At 33.1% G+C, this 11,003-nt stretch overlaps 1 protein-coding gene across 2 annotated transcripts; it reads right to left on the bottom strand.

The window, feature by feature from the left end:
* Positions 1 to 5,334: 5,334 nt before the first annotated feature.
* Positions 5,335 to 9,188, bottom strand: LOC145617979 (zinc finger BED domain-containing protein RICESLEEPER 1-like). Of its 2 annotated transcripts, none has more exons than XM_081672754.1 (6): positions 8,970 to 9,188; positions 8,651 to 8,674; positions 8,050 to 8,400; positions 6,734 to 7,089; positions 5,797 to 6,103; positions 5,335 to 5,681 (listed from the first exon to the last, which is right to left on the bottom strand). In XM_081672754.1, the coding sequence occupies exons 1-6, from the start codon at positions 8,974 to 8,976 to the stop codon at positions 5,617 to 5,619; spliced, it is 1,110 nt and encodes a 369-aa protein (XP_081528880.1). In that variant the 5' UTR covers positions 8,977 to 9,188; the 3' UTR covers positions 5,335 to 5,616. The 2 variants fall into 2 exon arrangements, with proteins under 2 accessions (XP_081528880.1, XP_081528882.1); XM_081672756.1 differs by having other exon boundaries at positions 5,336 to 5,681; positions 6,734 to 6,900; positions 8,970 to 9,187.
* Between the last annotated feature and the right edge of the window lie 1,815 nt (positions 9,189 to 11,003).

Raw genomic sequence — 11,003 nt, 5'->3', positions numbered from 1 at the left:
TGTTGTGGAAGTTTTATAAGAATCCTCAATTAAAGAGGATGAAGGTGGATTCTCTATAGATGGAGGATGAAGATGCATTGGCTCAAGAGCCAAATTTTGGGTGGAATTGTGTAGTGGGTTACACGTGAGGAGATAAGGGATTTTTATTGATGTAGGGAAAATAGAGAATGAAAAATAGTTAAAAGGATGAAATTAGCGAAAAGTAGTGTATATAAAAGAGAAAATGAGGTGTCAAGACATGAATAAAAGATAGAGTATATTAGAGGATGAGGATGTTATTGTTCATGCTCTAATATTACTTCATATAATCATATAATGTTATAATTTTTTGAAACTTTGCCACATGTCAAATGATAATTAGAAAATTAATGTGTATAGATTTTGAGAATTAAAGAGTTTTTTTAAGGCTAACTTTTATTTGTTGGCTTAAGGTCGTGAGGGCATCTAGACAATGTCTTCGATAACAAGCACATAATTACAAAGCACTTCTATTGATCGTGACTAGTACAAGCATCAAGGCTTTTCTTCAAAGAAAAAAAATAATAAAATAAAATAAATAAAATAAATAAATACATATACAAGGCTTCTAAAGTTCTAAGGAATTTCCTAGGTTTTTTTTTTCCTTTTTTTTTTTTTTTTGGAAAAAAGGAATTTCCTAGCTTTAATTCTCGCTGTTAGGCATAAGCATAACCGTCCACAGCACCCATCAGGCCAACAATATACATCCACTAGACCACTACATAATGCTCTCTTGATTCTTGAATGTATCAGTGTCTAATTTTTTAAGAAACTATTGTGGCAAATACACGCACTATAACTAGCAATATTCGAAAAGCTTTTTTCGATTTGGCTTTACGTCACAACTTTAGTTGTTAGTAGTGTTAATGAAAAAAAGTATGTAAACAAATATTTTTAGGAGTATTAATTTCCGCACGTTATTCTAAAAAGTTCAAAAGAAGAGCTAATTAACAATAATAAGTGCAATTAAGCAAATAAATGTTTTAGAGGGTATAATTGTCCAAACACTATTCATAAGTGTTACGTCATACTTTTAAAAGGTAGGGAAAAAAAGAAAAGAAGAAGATAGGGACTTATGAAAGAAAGTTAAGTTAATTTTTTGTTTTTTGGAATCATCAATCAATCAATCAATAACTATATGGTAAAAGACACACCAGCAATGACACATGTCATCTACTGGTGTGTCCTTAGTTATTTTTTTTAAATTAAAAAAAGTTACTAGTATTTAAAGAAGGAGACATTTTACATATATTTAAATAATAAATCTAATGTTACGGTAATCAGAAAAATTATATGAAAAGGATACAATATATTTAAATAATCACCAAATAAATCTTACCATGATTGTCCTAACATATATATTGCGGTTGATATGCAAACTTCCCTAAGAAAAATCCTAGCTACTCATATTATTACAATTGATATGCAATCTTACTCTATATATATATATATATATATATATATATATATATATATATATATATATATATATATATATATATATATATATATATATATGTGTGAAGTAAGGTAAGAAAGAAATTTAATTAACTTATAAGGAAAGTAAGAACAAAAAAGAGGAGAGAGAAAATTTTGAGATGAGATTATAACAGAGGAGAGAGGAAATTAACATATACTACGTGTATATATATAAGAAAGAAGAACAGAAAGTTAAGATATAAAGAAAGGAAATAAAAAACGTATGTTCATTTTGAAGCACTGTTGCATTAGTATGTAGCTAAGAATTTAAATACTATATTGATGAGCCCCAAATTTTATTTAACCCTTCTTCCCCTACAAGTTACTTAATACACATTGTATACTCTATCCATCCAAATTTTAAACCAACTTATTACTCCCTCCATTTTTTTTTTTATTTTTTTTATAGTTACTTATCAAAAGTACCAGTTTAAATGTAACACTTAAAAAACACACGAAGGAAGTATGTAGAGTTAAGAGTTTGGAACTGGTTATTGAGATTTTAATTTTATCCACATACATATAAGTTCTTATTCACGTTTTGCATTACGTGAATAGCCGCAGGCAGGGGTGCTTATGAGATGAGACAACTCATGAGCTACTCGAGTTCCGCTTGGTCAAAACTCGACTCGAGTGAGCTCAACTCGAACTCGAGATTGACTCGAAATGTTAACGAGGCGAGTCGAGTTGCTCATTACTCGGCTCGAAAGCTTGTAAGAAGCTTGAAATCCTTTATATAATATAACATTTACAAAAATGAAAATATTTTGATATAAAAAACTTTTATTTTAGATTATTAATTAATAAATAAACATTATTTACTAACTCTTATCATCATATATATACTTCTCAAATGACAAAATTAAAGATCATGAAGAGATGTTATAGTAAATAGGGAGTTCTACTAAAGACGGATCAAATTTTAAGCTACTCGAGATCGACTCGACTCGAACAAATTTGGTCAAAACTCGACTCGGTCAAAGCTCGGTCAAAACTCAACTCGATAAAGCTCGACTCGATGTGTTGACGAGTCGAATCGAGCTACTCCAAACTTGAACTCGACTTGCATCACCCTAATCACCGGTACAATCACTAAGGTAACGGCCCACACTCTATCGCAATCACCCACTGACATGAGCTCCTATTTTCTAGAAGGCACATCATTCGTGTTGTAAGACTTATAACCACCTAGGAATTGTCATAGGTTCACACTTCACAGTCAACTAAGCATCGGTCAGCCCACTTCACACCACGTATGTGCCTTGGCACCTTGCATCATCAGGTCAGCTATGTCATGCCACGAGACCTCAAAATTTCGCAAGTCCTGGTCCGTGCTAATGTTTACTCAAGCCATCTCTTTCGTGCTATCCCACTAGACATCCCAACGTCTAGTTAAGCCTACGAAGGCCTCACATGCCTAGGTGAAAAGGTCAAAGCCTTTGCCAAAAATGAATGTGATATTCCCTCAGTCCCTTGTTATCAATTTATCATACTTCCTTCAGTCCTATTGTTATTTTCACTTTAATTGTGCACATGCGTCAATATATTACTTTGACCATATATATATAGAGCTGCATATTAGTAAGAGAATGTAACAATTGAATATAATGAATTAAACATTAATATGAATTGAATAAGACCTAACATAATTATATTATGTTATATATATCTATTATATAATTGTACAGTTACGCGGATATATATAATTGGTGGATTTGATATTCATTTGTTTCTTTTAAAAACAATCTATATATGATGGATAGAAATCAAATATTACAAAGATTTATATGTGGCTGGCTTGGCCACATAGTGTGGCCGGAAATACTTATTCAGGGATTACTCAATCGATCAGGGATTACTCTATCGGCCAAGGGTTACTCATTTAGTGTTTTGATGTGTCGGTCACCAGGGGCGTAGCCACGATTTTTAAGCTAGGGAGGCTGGCGGTTGAATCAATATATAAATACTGTATATGGCTTATTATTATAACAATTTTTTTTTTTTGAATCGCAATTTATGAGTTTTCATATTAAAAAAAATGTCAATAATAGCTTACTTGATAAAATTATTGGCAATTTATTTTCTTATGTATAAAATCAGTGTAAATTCACTTGTTGACTATCAACCACTCACTTTAAAATTAAGAGCTTCTTATTTCATGATTATACCAATCATATTATCCACAAAAAAAAAAGTGATATATAGACAAATTATTACTGAACAATTGGACAAAATTATCCGATTGAGTACATGTAGAAGATTGAAGAGATTAATCACTTATGGAAGAGTTGAAGAAGTTTAGTATAGAATTTGGCAAAAAAAAAAAAGAGATGAAAAAATAAAATGTAAAAAAAATAATAATAGAACGTAGAAGATTGAAGAATTGAAAAGATAATTTACTTATGGAGGAGTTGAAGAAGTTTAGTATAGAATTTTGGCAAAAAAAAAAAAGGAAAAAAAAAAATGTAAAAAAAAATAATAATTGAACACTAAGAAGGATCAAACCTTGGAGGCTTGGACCTAAAGAGGGTATTGTAAGCCCACTCACCAATGAACCACCAGAATTTCAACATGAAGTTTATGAAATGATTAACATATATGCTAAAAACTGCAGGGGGCAGTTTAGAGAATTGAGGGCCGTGGGTTTAGGCTACATAGGCCAGGCCTCTGCCAGTCCTCCCTGTAGCTCTGCCCCTGTCGGTCACACATTGTAGCTAGTCACACAGAGTATATATGCACCTATTGGGTTGTTATTGTGTTATCATTACATAAAAGTATAAAACTATAGTTAATTAATTATTGATATTTTAGGGCCTGTTCACATTTACTTAATTTCAGTTCAGTTCAGTTCAGTTCAGTTCAGTTCAGTTCAGTTCAGTTCAGTTCAGTTCATTTCCAATCAGTTCAGTTCAGTTCAGCTCTTAATTTCCCTCTCACATAAAATATTTATTTCAGCTCAATTCAGTTCAGTTCAGTTCAGTTTAGACCTGGCAATCCTGACCCGACCCGATTGACCCGACCCGAATGACCCGACCCGTAACCTGAAGTTGACCCGAAATCATTGACCCGAAAATGACCCGAACTCGAACTAACCCGACCCGACCTGAACCCGACCCGAATGGAGTTGACCCGAACATGACCCGATGACCCGAAGTGACCCGACCCGAATGACCCAACCCGAAATTGACCCGAAACCCGAACTTGACCCGACCCGAAATGACCCGAAACCCGAAGTGACCCGACCCAATCTTAACCCGAATTGATTGACCCGAACTGACTCGAAACCCGAAAAGACCCGACCCGAAATGACCCGACCCGAAGTGACTCGAAGTTATTGACCCGAAACCCGAAATAACCCGACCCGAATTGACCTGATGTGATTGACCCGAAATATAATTATCGTTATACGTGAAATGACTAATTTAGGACTAATTAATTAATTATATATATATAATTTATTTCTCTCTAAAATGGTGTAATGGATTACATTATAATTATTTATATTACCACTACTTTCCAAAAATGAATAATTTTGTTAGGAGAAAAGATTAAAATTACTCAATAAAATCTTTAAGGAGTAGACTAGTAGAGTACATCAGTACAAAACCCAAAAGTACACCAATATTTCTTCAATGCACTAATGTATTGTCAACTTTCAGCTTTAAAAAATAAAAATTAGTCCACCGGCAACAATACAATTATACAACTACTAAAGCACATGTATGAATTTCAAAGCATCCCTTATTAGTAACTCGTATATTACATATAATGTTAGCAAATTGCAACTTGACATCAAATTAGAGTTTATATATGAACAAATCATGTCACAAGCAACTAATAAAACCCATTCAATGTTAGCAAATTGTAACTTGACATCAAATTAGAGTTTATATATGAACAAATCATGTCACAAGCAGCTAATAAAACCCATTCACCAGTCCTGAACCATAAGGATATAGCAGCAGCAAACTAAGGAGCAGGTTCTAATATATTGCACAAGTTCTAATAGGCAAAAAAAATAACAAAGATTTAGCGAATACAATACAAGTTCTAATATCAAACAAACTAATATTCTTTAAAAATCATACTACAATACTCCACCCCTCTAAATTCTCGACATCAAACATGTGATGTTGTTGTAGCCCAATCCACATAAGTTCCGACAAATGCATCTTCTTCATTTGCTACAAACATAAAAACAAAATGTTATATTTAATTTTTCAAATATAAATTAGTGGTGCAAAAATAAAGTATAGTATCAACTATCAACTTCTTACTTCTCCATGAAAAGGTACTTACATTCATAAGAAAACATCCAACTACGAGTTGTTATCAAAGCTTCCACATTTTCAGGAAGGTAACAGCTTCTCCATTTATTCAATATTCTACCTCCTATGCTAAAAGTTGATTCCGAAGCAACGGTTGTTAGGGGCACAGCCAAAATATCTCTAGCAAGACAAGAAAGCTCTTTATATCGAAGTTCATTTTGTTTCCAATAAGCTAATACATCAAGCTTCGTTGTTCGATCTAATTTAGGGTCCTCAAGATAGACATCCAACATGGACCTTTCAGCATGTGAAGAGAAGGCCTCCTTATCATCATATTTCTGAATTCAACACAACAAAATATGAATCAAACACTAAAATCCAGAAACTAACAAAATTGAAACCAATAAAATAAGAAAACTTAAACATATCATGAGATCAGATTTGAAAAAATAGAAATAGGAAAACTAAAAAGCATAATAAATCCATTAAATCCTACTGTTATGAGCTCTAAACCAATATATATCATTGCCTCAACTACATTATTTTAATCAAGAATCCTAAGCCCACCCAACTTTGCTAATAAGTAGGAACATATTTTAACAATTACTCAACATGATATGTATTTTATCACTGCAGCAAGATAAGAAAATAGGGATTCTAACTTCTATCCCTTCTATTTTGGAGTTCCTGGACTATTTTGCCACCCATAGCGCTTATTAGCATAGTCAAAGAATCATAAAAACATTATAATATACAATTTTCCCTAATTTTCTATATGATCTTTGGTTATTGAATTCAGAAATTCATCTGCATTAACTAAAATCAAGTAGTGAAGCAAGAAATGAAATAACTAACAACAATTGAAAAGCATAATAAATCAAACTCTAATAAACTTAAAACATAAACAAACAGTAAGTAAAGTACTATACATTTTATCTATAACTTTGAAATAACATAATAAAAATTACCGCGAAGTAGTCATATTTTCTCTTGCGGTTCCCATATGAAGTGTTTGTGGAGGATTTGCACCTTGAACTAGTGTCAATATTTGATGTCGGTGATGCTTCATTTCGGACATACAGCTTATAAAGCTTTCCCAAGTTATACTGAATTTCGTTAACTTTCATGGTGGCCACTACCTCTCCAAACATGTGTTCATAACAAAACTTGAGAACAGATAATTTGCAACGAGGATCAAGAATAACAGCAAATGCAAACAACATGCCATAGTCATCATCTTCTGATTTAAACCAATACTTATCAAACTTGCTTTTCATATCTATTGCCATGTTTCTCAGAATTTCATCACTGTCATGCTCCAAATCTGTCAACAACATGAGAATTTTCCAAACATTCTCGAAATAAAGATTTGAGGTAGGATAATCTCTTCCAGAAAACAATTCAGTTATCTCATGAAACGGTTCTAAAACATCTCTAATTTTCTCAAGAATTTCCCACTCTTCCGAAGTAGGACAACAAAGTTGAACTTCAGACATTTCTCCAAAGGCCTCACGGTATATAATGGCCCTATCAATCATCATATACGTGGAGTTCCACCTTGTTTGGACATCAAGCCACAATGATTTGGTTTCTTGTAGCTTAACTAAATGCACACAAGAACGAAAAACTTTTTTTCTTGCTTCGGAAAATTTAACACGCTTCACACAAAGTCTTACTTTCTCAACAATATGTTCAATAGCTTTAAGACCTTCTTTAACAATAAGATTTAATACATGTGCTGCACATCTCACATGAAAAAAATCACCATCACACAACAAAGCCCCTCTTGCAAGTAGAGTGTCCTTCAAATAATTTTGCATTTTATCATTACTAGAAGCATTATCTAACGTAAAGCTGAAAATCTTGTCATCAATACCCCAATCTTGAAGCATTGCCAACACAACAGTATACATTGTTTTTCCAGTGTGTGGTGTATCAATGTGAGTGAAGTTCAACACTCTACTAACTAAGTTCCAGTCAACATCAACATAATGAGCAGTCAAACACAAATATCCCTCAGTTTGACAAGAAGTCCACATATCACATGTCAAAGAAATACGACCAGAGACTTTACAAAGAGCAGCCTTTAACTTAGCCTTATAAGTTTGATGCAATTTTAGACAGTCAGCTTTAGCGGTGTTTCTAGTAATGAATTTCACATCAGCATTTAAATATGCATGAATTGCTCTATTACCATCATGTTCAACCCAAGAAAATGCATATCCATGTTTTATAATGGCTTTAGCTACCAACTCTCTATACACTTGTTGGTTAAAATTTGTACCTGTGGCTCCTCCTTTTTTCAAGGAATTCTGATATGCATTACATTTTTCAAGATGTCTTTTCATATTGCCTGTACCATAACGGGAGTTGGCAATGAAAGATGCGCTTTGACAATGTTTGCAAATTGATCTTGATTTCCCATCTTTACATTCCACCATGTCAATCATGAGGAATTCCTTCCACACCGGGCTCCGTCTCTTGTCTAAAATAGCAGAATCAGGTACACAAATGGTCACAACCTTTTCTAAGGTAGCAGATTCAGGTTCTGGTGGAACCAGAGTGGCTTCTTCTTGTGAAGAACCAAAATCTGCTTCTGGCTCTGATGGCTCTTGATACAAATTCCAGTCCACATCTACAAAATGAAGTATAAATAATGTCATTTATACAAAGAAAAGCAGCTTTATTCACTTTTAAAATCATACATATTGAATTACTAGCTAACAACATTAACTACAAATGAAAGCAAAAGGTGATATGCAAACAAAATTATTAGAACAAAGAAAATTCATTCAAATTATTATATGTACACCCATCAAAAACCAAACAAATTGGGTCTAATTTTAAGTGTTTAAATATATATGAATATGATTATATGAACTTACACTGCTCTTGTGGAAGCTCTGCCTCTGAGATGGTTCAAAACGCCATAAGCCCAAAAGTGTCAGCACGGTATATACATGCAAAAAAGGATACATGCATTAGAAACCAATTAAAGATGAATTTGTAGAACTGTGAGTACACTTTGAAATACATTAAGCCAATTAAGGTGCTTGTTTTCCAATCATGTGGATGGCTGAGTTGTAACCAATTTCAGTTGAAATTCATTCCCCATTTTTGAAGTTCTAACCAATTTAACAAGATTCATTCCCATTTTTTAAGTTCTAACCAATTAACAAAAGAATCAAAGTAATATACAATTACCTAACATTTCTCACTTGAGTTGAGAAGACAAAGAATGGAGTAGATGCTTGAACTGTTGAGCAAATCTAGTGACCAGTGACGAAGGAGAACTAAGAACTTCTCAACAGAAGATGAAGTCTTTCAAAAAAAAAAAAAAGCAGAAGAGAAGATGGAGAATGGGTGAAAACGGCTGTTCTAGCCTCTAGGGTTCTTATTTTTCTTGCTTTGGGTCTTCTTTTTTTTTTTTTTGTTTAGGAGAATAGGAATTTGGAGTTTGGACCCTTTTGTCAGCTTACTGAGTTACTGATTTACTCAAGAAAGACAATTTACTTTTTTTTTTTCTAAATATTAAAAAGTTACTATTGAACTAAAAAAAGAGGGAGATTTCCCGCTATTTTTTCAATTAGATATATTTTGGAGGGAAGTTTACCCTCTACTTTTTTTTATCAAGTATTCAAGTAAAAATTTTGATTATGGTTTATGGTGGAAAAATTCTCTCTAAATTTTTAAGTGTAACTTTGTAGATTTTGAATCAACGATGTGATTTCAAATTTATATCCAAATATCTCACTATATATAAATATAAAATAAAGTTCATACTATATTACTATGCAATAACGTTCGAGTGTTCTGCGATTGATCACAAAGCAATACACATAAAAAAAATCCGACTTTTTTTATTTTATAAGTATACTATACATTATGCGACAATCACGCTATATCTTAGAAGTACTATTCCTACTATATTTGTATAGTTCATGAATTTGATATACTACGTATTAGTTTAGTTGTACACTTAATATATCGATATACGTAGTAAATGCTACAATTGAGTAAATGAGTAATGATCAGTAGACAAAAGATGCTAGACAGCTTGTTTGAGACCATAAGTCATAACAATAAATTTATAATAAAACGAATCATGTTAAAACAAATATTCACCTGATTAAAACAAATAAATTGTATGAGTAATGTGTAATTTTGCAATTTACAAAGAGTCCCACTTGATTAAGACTATTATTATTATTATTATTATTATTATTGTTAGGCACGATTATTATCATTATTATTATTGGCCTTGAAAACTTACTCGACCTGAATTGACCCGATCCGAACTTGACCTGACATCTAGATCTGAAAGTTGACTTGACCCGAATCAACCAGACTCGAAAAGACCCGACCCGAAGTTGACTCGATCCAAACTTGACTCGACCCGAACTTGACCCGACAACTTTGACCCGAATTTGACCCGACTCGAATTGACACGACCCGAAATTGACACGACCCGAACTTGACACGACCCGAACTCGACTCGAATCGTCGACCCGAATTTAACCCGAAACCCGAATTAACCCGACCCGACCCGAATCCAACCCGAACATTTCTTGACACGAAACTGACCCGATCCGAATTGACCCGACCCGAACCCGACCCGAATGACCTGTTTGCCAAGTCTAGTTCAGTTCAGTTCCAATCAGTTCAGTTCAGTTCAGCTCAGTTCAGTAAATATGAACAGGCCCTTAGTGGTATCTATCTAAACCTAGTTAATTAGTTGTTGGGATTTGATGTGAATATGTGATAGTGTCTTGATTGACTTGACAGATAATTTCTTTGTGTCGTGTATTGTCGAAACTCATGCCTCATCCATCGTGTAGCTTATTTCTCCCAAGATTTGACTTGTCACCTCAGCATTTTAGCAAATTTAAGCTAATTTAGAACAATAAGTTATGAGGATTGTTTTGTGATGTTAAGATGTAGTGAGTAGATTTTATTTCGTGAAATGTAAAACTTATTTTATCCCCTATTTACATTTAAAATGAGTTACCCGAAATTGGGTACTATCCCTCACTCTCAAGGTACACTTATTATTAATGGGTTATATACAAAGTTATTGAAAAGTTTAAAAATCAGGCCTTTGTTTCTAAATGATCCTACATGTCCACATTTCCAAAATTGGAAATGTTAAAGTAAAGATAAAATTAAAGATAGCGAAATAGACAGAAAAGGCTATTTTTTGGTCTTCATGACTCGGAATATAAGTTCTCTCTTTTGAGG

This window comes from Chenopodium album, chromosome 26 (genome assembly GCF_948465745.1).
Source record: "Chenopodium album chromosome 26, dcCheAlbu1.1, whole genome shotgun sequence".
Lineage (NCBI taxonomy): Eukaryota > Viridiplantae > Streptophyta > Magnoliopsida > Caryophyllales > Amaranthaceae > Chenopodium > Chenopodium album.
Note: the sequence above shows the minus strand (reverse complement) of the source record. Positions and strands in the feature narration are given on the sequence as shown.

What these genes read in the sequence shown, in the direction of transcription:
- LOC145617979 (XM_081672754.1), bottom strand. An exon ending in GAAAAAAGGAGGAGCCACAG is followed by an intron (nt 7,090 to 8,049) that starts GTACAAATTTTA and finishes TGTTGTTGACAG; the next exon opens with ATTTGGAGCATGACAGTGAT. An exon ending in TTGGATGTTTTCTTATGAAT is followed by an intron (nt 5,682 to 5,796) that starts GTAAGTACCTTT and finishes TTATGTTTGTAG; the next exon opens with CAAATGAAGAAGATGCATTT.